At 41.9% G+C, this 16,970-nt stretch overlaps 1 protein-coding gene across 1 annotated transcript; it reads left to right on the top strand.

Moving 5' to 3' along the window:
• The first annotated feature begins 5,058 nt into the window (after positions 1 to 5,058).
• Clec3a (C-type lectin domain family 3 member A) lies at positions 5,059 to 15,001 on the top strand. Its single transcript, XM_021256685.2, has 4 exons — positions 5,059 to 5,137; positions 6,406 to 6,888; positions 10,717 to 10,800; positions 12,542 to 15,001. The coding sequence occupies exons 2-4, from the start codon at positions 6,774 to 6,776 to the stop codon at positions 12,931 to 12,933; spliced, it is 591 nt and encodes a 196-aa protein (XP_021112344.1). The 5' UTR covers positions 5,059 to 5,137; positions 6,406 to 6,773; the 3' UTR covers positions 12,934 to 15,001.
• Positions 15,002 to 16,970: the final 1,969 nt, after the last annotated feature.

The following is a 16,970-nucleotide window of genomic DNA, read 5'->3' as shown; positions in this document are numbered from 1 at the left end:
AGAAAACTCACTTCTTTTTCATAAAGCTGGATAATAATGACTTCCTTACTGGATTTACATAAGAGAAAATTCTAGCACTGTGTCTAAGTGTAATTGGATCTAAGTCACCAATATCTTGTTTGAGCTAGTTCATGTAATACAACTTTATGAAGGTCCATTAAGCAGTACCCATTTTGCTTGTCACCAGAAATGTGCTAACCAATATGGCAGCCACTAGTCACATGTGGCTATTGAACATTTGTACTGGGCTGCTCTAGTCTAAAAAAATCACAAGCGAATAAGATAAATCCATGGACAAGATAAGTCCATAATATGGGGCAGGGGTGGGGAATAGGTATAAAATAATTGTATATTTTATGACTTGGATCTCAAATGTTCCCCAAGGGCCATACTCTTAGGGCTTGGTTGCCAGAAGATAGGCTTATGGAAGGTAGTTGGATTATTAGGGCTCTAACTTCATCAGTAGATTCATTCATTGATAGATTCATAACTTGATGACATTATTAGGATATGATGGAAACTTGAGAGATAGAGCCTAGTTGAAGGGAATGGACCATGGAAGCATAAGCTTCATGACTATGTCTTATCCCTGGTCCCTTCCTCTCTGAATCTGTCACTCTCTCTGCTTCCTCTCTGCCATAAAGTGAGCATCTTTCATGCCCTTCTGCTCAGATGCTTCTGCCCCATTCAAGACCTAAAGCAATGAGGCCAGCTGACTATAGAATGAAACCTCTGAAAACATGAATGAAAATAAACTTTTTCTCCTCTAAGTTTATTTCTCTTGGGTAATTTGTGACAACAACAGAAAACTGGCTAACACAGCATGTTTTAAAAGTTCTATGATAGATGTTCAGTGTAGATACAATAGAACCGAGCCTGTGAAGTTGGGGACACGTATAAAATGTCACGTATCAGTAGGACAGCAGTGAAGGGAAGCCCAGGCACCTACAACAACAATGTGTGGCCTTGAGTATTTTATACATGTGACAGTTAACTGATTGTGAGTACTCAACTTGGGTAAGAAATGCCCAACTAAATTGGATCAGATTATTCTGGGTGTGGCTGAAGGCATTTACTGAAGACAGAAGACCCACCCTGGGTAGGCTTGTCACCTGAAAGGAATAAAAGGGAAATGAAGAAGGAAGACTCGCTTCTACATCTTCGGAGGAGCTCCAGTCTTCACCTTCACCTTAGACATCGACTCCTGGCTTCCAGTGAAGACTCTTCAGTCTCCTGATACAAACTTGCATGGGACTCTACAGTGGGCTCCAGGCCTTTGACCTTCGACCTTCGACCTTCGACTGGATCCTTCGGGTTTCTAGCATGCAGACAGCTCTTTTGCACTTTTCCACACTTGACTCTGTGGGCGGCCACTATAAGCCTACTTTGTAAATCCTTGTATATTTATAGATCTTGTATTAAGTCTGTTTCTCTGGTGAGCACTGACTAATGCAATACACATGATCTGGTTTTCTCAACCGCTCTGTGAGAGAAGTGAGGACCCCAGGGTTCAGAGATGACAGTCTGACCACTGGCACACAACTAGCAAGTGATATCTGAAATATTAATCTCAAATCTTCAGAGTTCTTGCTCTTTGTCCTAGTCGATGTTGCCCCACTAAGCCTCTTTGCTAAAACCTGTCACCAGCTCTCTCTTCAAATTCTGTGACATTTTCAGCAGTCACAGCCATGAATAATAGCCATAGTTGAAATAAGGCAACTTTGCATGTGTCCCATAACAAATCTTTCCTCCATGCATGTCAGCTTGCTTGTACCATATCCAAGTTCAGTCCTGTGACCTCCCCTACACACTGCCCTTGAACCTCTGAACGCCGCTTTCGAACCTGTTCAGCTGTGAGTATTAATAGACAAATAGCAACGAGACCGGATGGATTTGTTGGTTAGAATTCGAGACTCTGGAAAACAGATTAGAGCAACTTTAAAATAGCAACCAGTGGAATAAACACTAATTACACAGCGTGGCCGAGGAATGTGTTCCAAACAGACATTTATTTAAGAAAATAAAACCTTGGTGACAGTTTTAAAATCCCCATCAAAATACTTTTTGTCTAAAGGCAATATTTTTATAGTTCCTATTCCCTGACTATAAATGCATGCTTCTTCTTAAATAGTCCTTTCAGAAGCTCAGGTCCAGCCCAGGTCCAGCAGACAAGCTACTGACATCATCCCGCTCCACAAAAAAGAAACTGTTCAGCCTCTAAGCAGAAGGAGGCCACTAAACAAGGTGGGGAAAGGGCCAGCAGCCCCATTATCTTTGATGTGTGTGTAGCTCTTGATGTAATTTTTTTTTCAGATCATTACTATCATACGAGCTTTTCTTGTTGAAGTTTTAGGAGGAGGAGCTCACTTTAAGGGACAAGCCACATCTGATGTCATTCAGCATTTGTGACAGAGACACAGATCCGTAACTGAGAAGGTGCTTGGATCCAACTCCTCATTCAAACCCCCATCCTACTTCCTCTTTTCTTGACCAATCCTGTCAGCTACTTAGTTTACTTGGTTTCCTCTGCTTTTTCTCCAAAGGGCCATACGTAGGCTGGATTTGGAATCCCTGCAGGTGGAAAGAAAGTTAAAGGAAAGTTTCCCTCTCTTTCCTCAGAGCCAAGCACCTGCAAGACACTGAGAGCTTCCCCAGAGCCGAGGGGGCAGTTCTTAGCGTGACTCCAAGGCCCAGAACACAGTGAGGCTTTGTCTCATTGTCCTTCCATGGGCTGTGTTGCCCTGTGCCTCGGTGGCCTATTGCATTATTGCTGGATCCTCTGAAAGAAGGGAAGATTGGCAGGAAACACAGCAAAGCTGTCCTGTCACACACCCATACTTCTTAAGGAAATACCACGTGGCCAGTACTGCAGTACAGACACAGTTGAGCTAACCCCCCACATCCCTCACCCTCCAGGAGCATACAGCCCAAGACCCAGTAAGTAAGCTAATCTTTAAAGGCACCAAATTGTGATAGGAGTTATTAAGGAAGCAGGGTAGTTGGATGGTAAATGGCAGAGAAGGACCTTCCCAGATTAGAGAAAGCATGTTTGAGCAGGTGGTGCAGAGTTCGGACCTGAAGGACAAGAAGTGTTCAGCTATAGTCAACTGACACACACCAAGAGTTCAAGTTTAGGGGATAAGCAGAGCAGCAGGACAGAGAAAGAACCTGCAGAAAGGACAAGTGGGGGTAGGGAACAGACTAAGATACGACTCCAAAGTGGCACAAGGTGTCTGTGGCTGGCGAATATCACCAGTAAGAACCAGGTAAGATCTCCCCAGGCAGGGGAGCCTCCTAAACCATGATGAGAAGTCCTGTTTTACTGTAGGTACAATGGAAAGATTCAGGGGATTTTTAAATAGGAGAGTGACAATCACAACAATGATGAACAATGAACATTCATTCGAATTGGACAGGTGCAAAGAGGGCAGGCGAGAACAAAAGTCACCAATCAATGTGTGTCTGGGGGAAGAAACCACAACATGTGCAGCTGACGAGGTCGTGGAAGGGGTGTTTAACAACAAGGACAAGGACTCAGAGATGACCCCCAAGATTCTGAATTGGCCGGCTGAGTGGAGGATGGAGACATTAGCTGTGATGGGAAAGACTTGGGGGGAAATGAGACTATTAAAAATTCATAGCACATTAGTGGGGAAGGAATCCAGACTTTAATTCTTAACTATCATGGGTTTGAAATATCTGTGAGACGTCCACCTAGAAGAGTGAAAGGGGGAACTGGAAATGTGGATGTGAAGGGAGGACATCCAACTGGGAGGTATTCCAGCTAGAGCAAAAGAAGGAATAAGATATCTATTGAGAGAGGGCAGGGGATTGAAGCCAGCAGCAGAGGCTCCTAAGAACCATCCCTGAGAAGAGATGAACACAAGATCATTTCTCACATGTTTTATTAAAAGCAAAAAGCGTGGGCTTCATGAGTCCATACTGTGCGATGCTGTAATAGGATATTATACACTTGTCTAAGCTCACTGAAGGTACACCGTTAGTGAATCCCACTGCTCATTATGGACTTCGGTTAATACTTATATATAAATGAGTGGTCATCAGTTGTTACAAATATGCCACAATTACCCAGGATTTTAATGGTATAGTGAATTCTGGGGTGCAAATGTTGGAACATATGGGAACCCCTTGTACTTCCTGCTCGATGTGTCCATAAATCTAAAACTGCTCTAAAAATAAACTCTACTAATTTGTTTTAAAAAGAAGAAAACATGGGCTTTAGCATTGGGCACAAAGAAAACCAATCAAAAAGGTGTCAGAGGTCTTACCAGAAAGAAGAAGGACCCTTAAAACAATATAGATTTATTTTGAATAAATAGAAAGAAAATAGAAAAAATAGGCAAAAATAGAAAGAAAAATCACCTTGTCCTTATAAACCTCATTTGAACACAGCACAGATCAAAGATGTAAGAAAAATCCTTAGCAAAAATGATGAGAAATGGAAAAAATGGAAATAAAGTCTTTGTAAATAGGGAAGGGTGGAGGGAGTGAAGGGAGGGCTAGGAATGGGGAAAAAATAAGAACCAAGATGCATTATGTAAAGGTACAATTCCCAATGAGAAATGTAATTGTGTTGTATATCTACAATGTACCAATAAAAGAATTTAATACAAAAAAAGAAAAATCCTTAGCTTTCGACAATGATTTTATAACTTGTGATTTTTTTAAATTACAGTAAAGGATTTAGGAACATGGCAAAAAGCATTTTTGATCAATCGTTAGAGATCAATGTTTTTCTGTATTCAAATCAAAGCACATTTTCACAGCCCAGGTTTTCTGGAGTCAGTCAAAACTAGACAGGAACTCTACTCAGGCCCTTGGGATCTTAGTGATGCTGAACAAAACCACTTAGCTTTTTCAGGCTCACTTTCAATTGTCCATAAAGTGGGAGGAGGTCTTCCCTCTTAGGCTTGCTGTGAAGCCCACAGTGACTTGGCATTCCCTAAACTGTACCATTGTGATGAATGGGGAGGGTCTTATGATGTACTGGACATTATGCTCTTGTCCTGAGTAATCCTTATCACAGCCCTGCAAAGTAAGCTCTCTTGGCCCTGTTAGTTGCTAAGATGAGAAAAGACTCACAGAGGTGACTTGCCCAAGATCACACAGCTAAAAGGTTGGTGGCACTGGGATGTGAAGCTCTGCCTCTTCCACAATGCCCTCTAGTGTCCTCGAATCATGTTATAATTCAGATCTGGAATATCACCCTAAGGTGTATGTATTGAAAGCCTGGTCCCCACCTAATGATGCCATTGGAAGGTCCTGGAAGCTCCGGGAGATGGGACCTAGTTCGACAAAGTACATTGCTGGGGTCATGCCCTTGAAGGGTACATTGGAACCCAGCTCGTTCCTTTCTGCTTTCCGGCCATGAGATGAGCAGATTTGCTCCACCATGGATGCTGCCTTGCCATGGGCCCAAGCAATGGAGCCAGTTGACCATGGCTCTGAAACCAGGAGCCAAAATGGATCTTTCCTAGTTGATTTTCTTACAAAGGAAGGAAGGAAGGAAGGAAGGAAGGAAGGAAGGAAGGAAGGAAAGGAAGGAAAAGGAAAGGAAGGCAGGCAGAGGAGAGGAAAGGGAAAGGAAAAGGGAAAGGAAAAAGGAAAAGAAAAAGGAAAGGGAAAGGATAAAATGAGCTTAGGCTTTCAGACTTTTCAAATCTACAACCACTGCCTTCCACCTGCACCTGGCCATCCAGATCCCCAAGTGGAATATCTGGAAGTGTTCACCTCTGTCTAACTCACTCTGTCTTGGTTACACCTGTAGGCAAGTGCATTGTTTATGATGCAAAGCACCCAGTCCCAGCACTTGTTGGTAAAGCTATTCATTAAGCTAAGAATAATTACATGGAAGCTTTCATTATATTCCTATTATTTATATAATTCACTTGGAAATGTGATTTAATGTGTTTGGAGTAGCTTCAAAAATTCCAGATGGTGGGGACTTGAAAAATGGCTATTGTTGATATATTACATTGATTTATGAGGAAGTAATTCATGTTTTTAATTTTCTTTCTACTCTAAGGTATTTTCCAAGAATGCAATTCTTGATGCATTCACAAAGCCCTAATAGAGGGGGACCTTATAGTTTATCATCAAATTCCCCTTCAGCTATCTCCATAAATCCCATCATGCAAGCCATTCCTAGGCTCCACTTGAGCTGAGCAGATACAAGAGAATATAGACACCTGGTTTAAATGCTTGGTGCAATGGCATCTCACAGCCACAGCTGTTTGTGTGTCTGTGTGTCTGTGTGTCTGTGTGTGTGTCTGTGTGTCTGTGTGTCTGTGTGTCTGTGTGTGTCTGTGTGTTCAGTAACTTTCCTAGCGTTCTTTGGGTTTTGGAGGCCATGCTCGGAAAACTGAACTTGAATCCATTTTCCAGACCATTTAATAAACTTCAGAGCTCCAAATCAAAGATGTAAGTGTTGGATCTTCACAGAGATCCTGAGCTTCCCAGACTTAAAAGAGAGCAGGCAAAACTCGTAGTTAACTCTGATACATTCCAAAACAGTGAATGGACTAAGTGCAAGAGAAATACAAATACAGGAAAAGCCCAAGGAGAGGCACAGGAACAAGGAGCCACCTCATTCCAGTGTTTCGTCAGTGGGATCTCAGCCAGCCTTCCAGCTCACTTTTATAAAGCTGGCCCTGAGCAGCCCAGAGCACCATGCAGCCCTGCAGTCTGCTTGTTCCACGGCTGCTTCAGAGGAGCTGGCCAAGTGGCCCTGCCGGCTCACCTGCCCGAGAGCCATGGCAAAGAATGGACTTGTAATTTGCATCCTGGTCATCTGCTTACTCCTGGACCAGACCACCGGCCACCCATCCAAATTAAAAGCCAGGAACCACAGCAAACGCCGTGTGAAAGGTAAGGGGACTTTTCAGCCCAGCACAACTTCAGGCTTCCTAGGTGTGGGCGGGCAACGGGCAAGGGGAATGCCTGTCCCCTTGAATGACAGCACCAGGCCATCATGTGCAAGTAGCTTTCTGGGGGTGGAGTGACCTTTTGACTCTCTGGGACAGCCTGGTATTTAAAGGAATGATTTGGTGGACTTTTTTTTTTAATGGAAAGAACACTTTTGCACTGTAAAAAATTTCTGTATTTTGTACCTTTGGTCAGTTTGGGTTTAGATATATGGAAGCTCACTCCACAACCTCATTTGGATGTGTGAACATCAGGTATTATGAATGATGGATCAAGGAGAAAAAACTGACAAGAGAAGTACACTCACTCATAGACATTGAGTGATTCCACTCAAACACAGAGTAAGATAACTTACTCTTATTAAATGTGTAGCCAAGGATAGAGCTACTGGTACTTGTGACTTCTTTTGTTTCACTGGTTATCATTTGGATATATTTTCATATTTCTGGCAGTCTTAGGAGACTGTCTATCATATTTAAATTGTTCACGTGATAGAGAATTGAATTAAACCTCTTTAACTTAAAAATATATAAATATGAAAGGCCAGGTAATCATTCAGACATTATGACACAAAATTGACTCTAAGCACTTACAAATTTGGGGTGGTTTGAATTGGACTAAGACTTTTTTTAAAGTTTCAAAGAATGGAAGTGAGAGTTATGTGTCTACAATATGCCGAAGCCAAAGCAAAAGAAAAAAGCAACCAGACACAGGCTGATCTTTTATTTCATCCTCTGAGTCTTTTTCCTCTGAAAATGCTTCAAGGTAAATATCACAGAACTCTTTCCTCACCAATTTCACTTCAGTAGAAACAAAACCCACCAAGATTACCAGCAAAGTTACAGCCAAGGTTTGACATGTCACAGACAGCTGGAGGGTTCCAGGCGAGCCCGTCTTGTGTTTTGTTCTGATGATTAAAGGGCCCTTTAGCAGGGGCACTGATTTATAAAACTGAGGTCTGATACAAGGTTTCCTAAGTGGAGTCTTTTCTTCATAAAATATTTGACTTCCCTCTTCCCTCTTTTAATGAAAAGTTAAAATATGTCTCATGAGTACATAAAGTATATTGATGAAGAGGAAGACAAAAGAAGAAGGAAGAGAGAAAATACTGGGTGATGTGGCATAGTGTTCTGGCCAGCCTTTCACTACCAGGAAGAAGTGGCAAACTTGTGACCACTCAGTAGGGAGGTGGAGAGGGGACAGGAATATGGGAATGCATTTACTCTCTGCCCCTCCTTTCCTCCTCCTCCTCCCCCTCCTCTTCCTCCTCCTTCTTCTCCTCTGTCTCTGTCTCTCTCTCTCTGTCTCTCTCTCACACACACACACAATCACCCCCTGCTGCTATAGCCCACATGTTTTTAAAAAATCCATTGGATATACATCTTAAATATCACCTCTCTAAAACTATCTTTGCCATTAAATCCAAAAAAGTAAACTATACAGGAGGTGAAGCAATGCTTACATGTTCTAGACAGTTTTTTCCAACTTACACACTTTTATAATAGTTAAGTATCTTGAAATAATACCAAAGTGTATAAAATCAAAAGTGAACACCACCTTTCCTGCCCCAGTCCTTGTCACAGTATTATCTACTATTAACTGTTGAGTAGTAAGGGTTCCAGATCAGCTATGTAAAATGTTTGGCAGGCAAATGAATTTATCTCATCTGTTGAATCTTAGACAGCTATCAACATAAGAGATATTTCATTCCTCTTAACAGCTGGATCCTATTCCACTGTTTGGGCAGGTTGTGACTTAATCTGTTCTCTGTTGGTGATTTTTTGTTTGTTTGTTTGTTTTGAGGCAGTCTTGCTATGTAGTCCAGGGTGGCCTTGAACTCACTATGTAGTTCAGGCTGGCCTCAAACTCACAGCAATCCTCCTGCCTCAGCCTGCTAAGTGCTGGGATTGTAGGCATGCACCACCATGCCTGGCTTGGTGAATTTTTTGTGTGCTTTCTAATACATCTCTTTCTGCTGCAATATCTCCAAGGAATTGCTTTGTACACATATATTGATCCCCATGCTAGGATGTTATGACACATTTTTAGAAGTAAAATTTTGAGTTAATCAGACTCGTCAATTATTTGTCAAATGATAACAGCAGTCCAGGCCCCGTATCCAGTAGTGTAAGAGGGACTATTCCTGCATGCCTGGCAACCCAACATCATATCCTGGTTCTATCAGTCATTTCTTCTAGAGAGTTGATTTGCATTTCTATATGGTGTCTAATTCTGGATAACAACAATCATAAAGTAGAAGGGAATTTTTTAAGAGACTCAAAATAGCAATTGAGTGATTTAGCTCCACATACACAATCTCCCTGGTGCGTCATAGGTCTCAACAAATTATGTATTGCATTAATGAATAAAGTATAACTTTGCAGTGAAATAGTTGTTGAATGTATTCCCTTTGTTCATCCACATTAACAACCAAAGATAGAAGCCGGAAGCCAAGCCACCTGGATAATGACTTCCACAATGATCTCCCAGGAAACTAAGATTAATTCATGTGTCTCCATGCTAATTCCGATGTTTACAGTCTCCCAGTAGAGGCCACTTACTTAAATAGAATGGAGCAAGAAGCCAAGCTGGATGGGGGATGATATTTGTCCAACTGGTTCTTAAAGACTGGGAAGCAAATTTGAGCAGCTATTGCAAGCCTGGCCCCAACACCTGATGGTTGTACATTCTAAATGCACCCTTTTATTTATTTCTTTTCAAAGGGTCCTATCAAGAAAATCTTTGAGTTGCTATATTTCTGAGCTGAATCACTGGGTGCTTTAAGAAATGATGTACAGGGGGCGGGGATTTAGCTCAGTGGTTTCACTGCCTGCTGTGCAAGCACAAGGACCCAAGTTTGATCCCCGGTACCAAAAAAAAAAAAAAAGAGAGAGAAATGATGTACAGCATTAAGTGAAACAGAGGCGGACCCACCCTGTGTACCTCAGAAGGCAGTTTCCTAACTTCAAGATAAAAACTCCTAATTTTAGAAGCATATATTCCACTGGGACAATGAATTAGCACATTCAGATTTTAGACTCTTGAAAAATCCTGGAGATAAAACAGATTCTCTATATGGAATCACCACAAAGAGACAGCTGGGGACAGTTCATATCAAGCTTTAGCTACTCTATCTAGGCCACGTGTTGGAACCAAGGAAGTAGAGACAGTCACTGTGCAGAAGTAGACAGGAGGGATCTGAAGAGAACATTCGTTCAGGAAATTCCTGTCCGGCTCTGCACCTTTCTAGCTGGGTGGCCTAGTTCAGTTTCAGGTGCCTCTGTTTCTACTTCTGTAAAGTGGAGCTAAGGGTAGTGTCTATCTCATAGGAACACTGAAAGAATTAACCTCCTGGCAGAAGGTGTAGGGTGGCTTTTAATATTTTTTACTTTTACTACTTATTATGATTTAATTCCCACCTTCAAAGCACTCATAAGCTGCCAATCTGTCAAGAGTTCCTGTGCATTCTGGAATTTTGATTAGGCCAAGGTTGCTCATTTTCTGAAAGCCCATGAATGATGGGACTGGAGAGAGAGGCAGGTGCTCTACCTCACAGAAGGACCTTCCAGTGTTGAGATCCCCACAAAGCCCTCAGGAATCTTCTTCCCTAAGTTATTTCATGCATTATTTTTTACGTACACTTGGCTTGGTTTCATCCAAATCACTCTAGCCTTGAATGCTACAACCCAGCTCTTTATTTTTAACTTTATTTTATTTTAATCATTTGCTTTCCATCCCACCTACCCTGCTCCACCCTTAAATACCTCCCAGAAAAAGATGGAGACCTGAAGTCTCAAGTGGAAAAGCTCTGGAGAGAAGTCAATGCGCTGAAGGAGATGCAAGCCCTGCAGACAGGTGAGACCCCCACTGCCCCACCAACGCCTCCTTCTGAAGGATGCGGAAAGACACTGGACACTGCCAATGGTTTGAATGAATCTAATCCACATACTGAGTTGTGGGTAGCTCCTTTTTAAAGACAAATATTAACAAACCAGAGATGTATCCACGGGAAAGGACCCCAAAGCTGGGAGCTTATAATTTGTTGGGAAATCAGCTTGACTTGCCACCTCATTCTCCTATCGATGGGTGGTATAGAAATAAAAAGAGCCACTTCAAGAATGCATTTTTAAAGTCAGTGGATAATTATTCCCTAATCGAGAAACAGAGTAAAGGACATACATTAAAGGCTGAAAGGAATTTGATGTATTGGAATAATTATTGGATTGCTAAGTGCCATTTGGAGATTTACTGAGATTCAACTGAGACAGGGTCACAGGATTCTCCCAGGCCACACTTGATCAGCACAAAGCACACAGGACATTGGTGAGAGCTACTGCCAGCAAATAGGGCTGTGTCTACTGTTCCTTAACCTGGGAACACCTCCACCACCACCACTCCTGCCCATGTAGCTGTGCATACTGCTGTCCACAAGCATTCTCCAGGGGTAAGGAAATGAGAGTATACCAGGAAAGTCCCAAACAGCCCTACCTCCTAACCCCAGGAACCGATATCCCTCATGCCAACCCCAGCAGACTTCTAAGGGTCCCCCACAAGACAGCCACCCTAATACAAGTTAATACCTTCAAGGAAGAGCGAAGTTTCAGCTTTCCATTAGGTATTTATAACTCCTGGGACTCATGTATGTTACCAGCCCAGGGTCACCTTTACCATACGCATTGCCTCCTAGTAACATGAATGACACATTTTCTTTATCAGGTTTCCAGGGGTATAGAACTAGAAAGTTAAAGAAAGGTCAAATGCTCATGCTAAAAGGGAATGAATTTTTTAACTTTTATCCACATTTTGACACTATAAATACTTCATAAACATTAATCCTCCAACAACTAATGTTAACTCCTCCAATAATTTATGCTATTATAACGATCCTCATTTCACAGATGAGATAGAATGTATATGATTTGCACAACAAATAGATGTCAAAGAGGAGACCCAAACCCAGGCCTGATTACTCTGGAGCCTGACTTTCCAGCACTTTGCCCTAAAACTGTCTTTATGTTTGTTTTATTCCGGTAAACATTATTACCAGGTCTCAGCTATCCGCTTAAGAAAGCCATAGCTTTTCCACATGTAAACTCAGATTTTTTCTTTCTCATTGTTTTTTAAAATAAATATGAAATCCCATCCAATTCCAAAATTTGTAAGGAAATTCAGCAGATTGTAGAGCTATATAAGCTAGAGTACATGTGTATATCAAAGCAGCCCATGGGACTTAAGACCATGCATGTTTCAAGGGTGGGGCAGACTCGAGTCTGTGTAATGTGATTTTTACATGCTATGTAGGTTACGGTTTTGACACGCTAAGTTGTTATGGTAACAATTTCTCTAAGCCTCAATATCTTGATAAATGGTGGGTTGAAAAAAATCACATCACCACATTATCGTGATTATTATATCTTCACTTATGTAAAATGCTTAGCCCAGGGTTTGGCACATACAAATATTTAATGAATATTAATTCATTATTATCATCACACATCATTCATTCCACAAATATTCATCACTATTGTTTAGGTCTAGTACTAGGCATATTACACTCAAAGAACATCTTAATATATCAAATTTCGCGTCTCTACAGTCTGTCTCCGAGGCACAAAATTTCACAGGAAATGCTACCTTGCTTCAGAAGACATCAAGCATTTCCATGAAGCTAATGAAGACTGTATTTCCAAGGGAGGGATCCTGGTTGTCCCCAGGAACTCTGACGAAATCAACGCCCTCCGAGACTATGGTAAGAAGAGCCTGCCAGGTGTCAATGACTTTTGGCTGGGCATCAATGATATGGCCACAGAAGGCAAGTTTCTTGATGTCAATGGAATGGCCATCTCCTTCCTCAACTGGGACCGTGCACAGCCCAGTGGTGGCAAGAAGGAAAACTGTGTCCTCTTCTCCCAATCAGCTCAGGGGAAGTGGAGTGATGAAGTCTGTCGTAGTAGCAAGAGGTACATATGCGAGTTTACCATCCCCTAAAAGGCCCTTCTCCAGTGTGTCTTCCAAGCACATTCAGTCATGATTTATAGGCTGGTGGTCACCAAAAGAAGTCACAAGTGTGACTATTGATTGCAGAACTGTAGCACAAGTGTCAATGCACATAGCCATATAACAGAATTGGACAATTTGTTCCCCTATTCCATTGTGATTTTGCCCTTCATGGGACACAGTGGATCAGAAAATAGAAATCTAGTCACCAGGTATGTGCACACTATAAAAGTGACTTCTGCAAATTGAGCTATCAAATCATTTCTTCTCTTTCCTTGTCCTGTTCACTCAGAAAGACCCAGTCTGTTTTAAAGGATACAACACCCTATACATTTCTTCAATCCAGAAAAACAAGTTTAGGCTACCTTTTCACTTGAAAGTCTACTGCAGTCAACAACAGTGATACATTCTGAGAAATGTGTCATTAGGCAATTTTTTGTCATATTGTAGGTCAATTTTGTTGCTGTACAAACATCCTAATCAAACCTAGCTGGTCTAGGTCAATCACTCAACATGCAAACCAGAGACACCATAAACACGAGCTGTATGAGGTGTCTGCTGGTGTGACATGGCAGACTGTATGACAATATATTTTTATAAATAGGATACACTCTAAGACAGCACTAAAAGGTATAGTGTAGTGCATTTGTCAGCTTCCTATCACTATAATAAAATACCCAACACAGGCTGCATATGAAAGAGAGGTCCATTTAGCTCACAGTTTGGATGACTTAAAGATCAAGATTGGGGTGCCCCATTGGCTTGTACTCTGGTGAGAGTGACAGATGGTGGAACATCATGGCTACAGCACATGTAGAAGCAAATTTCCAACCAGAGCAGAGCTAGGGAGAGAGCAGAAGGAGAGGGGAGGGCGGAGAACCAGATCCCACATCCTCTTCAACAGCGAGACTCCAGTGATCTAAGGACCTCCTCTATGGCCCCACTTCTTAAAGGTCCACAACACCAACCAAAACCCATTCTTACTACCCTGGGGATGTTTGGGGCACATAATTAAACCACCTCAAACCATAGCATATACTAAAAACATAAACCAGCAATGTCATCATTATCAAGCATGTTGTACTGTACTGAATTGTTTTACATTGTATACAACTGACAGTACAGTAAGTTTATACCAGTATCACCAACAATACATGAATGATGAGGTTACACACGTAGGAAATGAGGTGAGGACCACTCCATCACTAGGCTATAGAAATTTTTCAGTACCCTTATAATTTTATGGGACCACCATAATATATGCAGCCTATCACTAAAATGTGGTCATGCAGTGCATGACTGTGTATATTGGGTTGATGAGAATTTCCTAAGTCAGAGATTCCAGGTGTTATATAGCCCCAAAGCTTTTCAGCCAGATGTTCCATCTACTCTTTGTTGATGATCGACTTTGCCGGCCAAACATCCTTGAGTCGCTGCCTCCTCTGGTGGGGCTTGGATCTTGTCTGTCACGTTAGGACAAGAATGTCTGAAGGGGTTCTGCTTTACTTCTGCTTTGTTCAAACTCCCCCCATCCAGCTGACTCTGGAAGTTCCCGAAAAGGTCCAAATAAACATGACGAGCGAGGATATTTGATCAATATCCCTCTCCACATTATGTTACAACTTCCAACTTAAATGAGTATCTCTAAGGCAGAGAAAGAGCCCAGCTCATGGGAAAGAAGGAAATGGGGGATAAAAGTCTACTTTTCCTTTGCTTTTGCATCCTTACTTTTTTCTTGATACATGGTAGGTTTATATTTTACTTTCTTTAAATACTTATGTATTTTTCAACCACGATTATATATTTATAAGTATATTGTGGCAACCTATCTTTGAAGTTGAATGTTGGATTTAAATAATACTGTTTTAGAGCCATATGTCTATGCCATGTGTTATTCTGCCAAATGCTGTTTCGATTAAATTGCTTAATGAGATTGTATAAAATAACTTCATTGCTCAAGATGGAATTTCAAACGTTAGGCTTGAGGGAAATGGGCTTTTCAGAAGCAAACAATTCTAAATCTATCTTGCCCTTCAAATAAAAATCTTTTTTCTTTCAATGTTCAATGTGTTTTGTAAATAATGTCCTGCTCTGCAGACTTTAACTACAAGTATTTGGAATTAAGTTTTAGATCTTTTCATGGAACAATTATAAAGCCTGAATTCTGATCAATGTGGATGTGTTTAGATATTGATTACAGTTATTCAGCCTATGTAGATTTATACCAAATTTAGAAGAATTTGAGGAACATATACCCTAATACAGACAAGATGTATTTGGGGAACAGTTTCATCTGGCAATAAAGATGTACGTCTAAAAGGTGGGGTCACTTTGAAAACATTGAAGCTGCAATCGTACTGTTGATCCTGGCCAGTTCCAACATAGCCACAGTCTTCTTATAGTTAGTGATAGTAATAAAATGAGTAGCTAGGATGAGCACATTCCAAGCACTCTACTAAATTTGATATAATTCTCCTGTATCTTCTTCAAAACAACCCTGAGAATTAAGACCTAGACTTTTTTCTTACTGTGGAGAGAAAAAAATGAGTGAGAGAGATGTAGTTAATTGTCCTAAATCACAAGCCAGCAAGAAGACGGATTATGATTGGATCCCACAGGGCTGACTCAGACAACCACAGGGGACTGTGACAGGGTAAGGTGTCATGGTTTATACCTAGATAGCCTCCTAGAGCCTCATGTGATCATAAAGTGGGGCTTTTGGGAAGTGCTTGGATCATGGGGGTGCTTGATTCATCAGTGGACAATCCACTGATGGGTGAAGATTAATGCACTGATGAATTTACAACTCGATGTGCTGTTAGCAGGTGGGGCCTGGTTTGGAAGAGCTGGCTCACTTGGGGTGGGACCTGATGGGGTATACTCTGTCCCTAGCTCCTCCCCTGGCGCTCTCTGTTTCCTGGACACCATGAGGTGAGCAGCTATTCCCCTGCCACGCAATCCTGCCTTAGAGCCAGCCAACTAACTATGGACTGAAACCATGAGCCAAAATTAACCTCTCTTCCTTTAACTTCTGGGTATCAGGTATTGTGTGTCAAGGACAAAGAAAGTGACTAAGACACAAGGCCTGTTCCAGCAGGTGACAGAGACAGATTCTCATCCAGTGCTCAGTGCTCCCATTAAGGTCACAAGTTGAGCAAAACGCTGACCTTGAAAGGGCATCCACTCCGTGACTGCCTCACAAAGGAAGGTGTGGTGTCTCCCTCCATTTTGCAAGGGCTGAATGAAGACAACCAAGGTTCACTCATTGGTGCCTTACTGTGGGTCCCTGAAGATGGGATTAGATAAGATTGTCCTTAAAACACCTCAACCACAAAGAGGATGAAGCTAAGGCAAAAGGCACCAATGAGCCAGTGTGGGTGATCAGCCACACCAAAAGGAAGGTGAGCACCCCCCTCCCAGCCTCTGGCTGCTGGGATGAATTTTCAGCATGAATGAAAATTCTGTGCTTTTCATGAGCAGTGGAGGCCACAGAAGTTGCTGGTGGCACTTTGGATGGGGTCCAAATTGGTGGTGGGAATGATAGTGAAGTTCCATGAAGCGGGAGCACTTGACCCTTGGCCAGTTCCACCTGCCACAAGGTAAAGGGTGCTGTTGTTACAGACCAAGGAGAACTGGAGGGAGAAAGCACAGATCTGCTGGAATGAATGCCAACACAAGCATTCTGAACTCGGTTATTGTGAGAACAGGAGAGAAAGATATTTCTGGACCTGCAGATACTACTGTACCTTGTCACTTTAGGATTAATATAGCCAGGTGTGGTGACATATACCTGTAATTCCAGAACTCTTGGAGGCTGAGGCAGGAGGATTGTAAGTTGGAGCCCACCTTGGGCAACTTAGTGAACTTCTCAAAAATTAAAAAAAAAAGGGTGAAAATGTAGCCCAGTGAAGACCCTGGGTTCAGTGAAAGAAAGGGGGGGGGGAGAGAGAGAGAGAAAAGAAAAAGAAAGAAAGAAAGAAAGAAAGAAAGAAAGAAAGAAAGAAAGAAAGAAAGAGAAAAGAAAAGAA

Source organism: Heterocephalus glaber, unplaced genomic scaffold, assembly GCF_053883595.1.
Source record: "Heterocephalus glaber isolate CG9 unplaced genomic scaffold, H.glaber_assembly_v1.0 deba00000071, whole genome shotgun sequence".
Classification (NCBI taxonomy): Eukaryota; Metazoa; Chordata; class Mammalia; order Rodentia; family Bathyergidae; genus Heterocephalus; species Heterocephalus glaber.
This window is presented reverse-complemented; position numbering and strand designations above follow the sequence as displayed.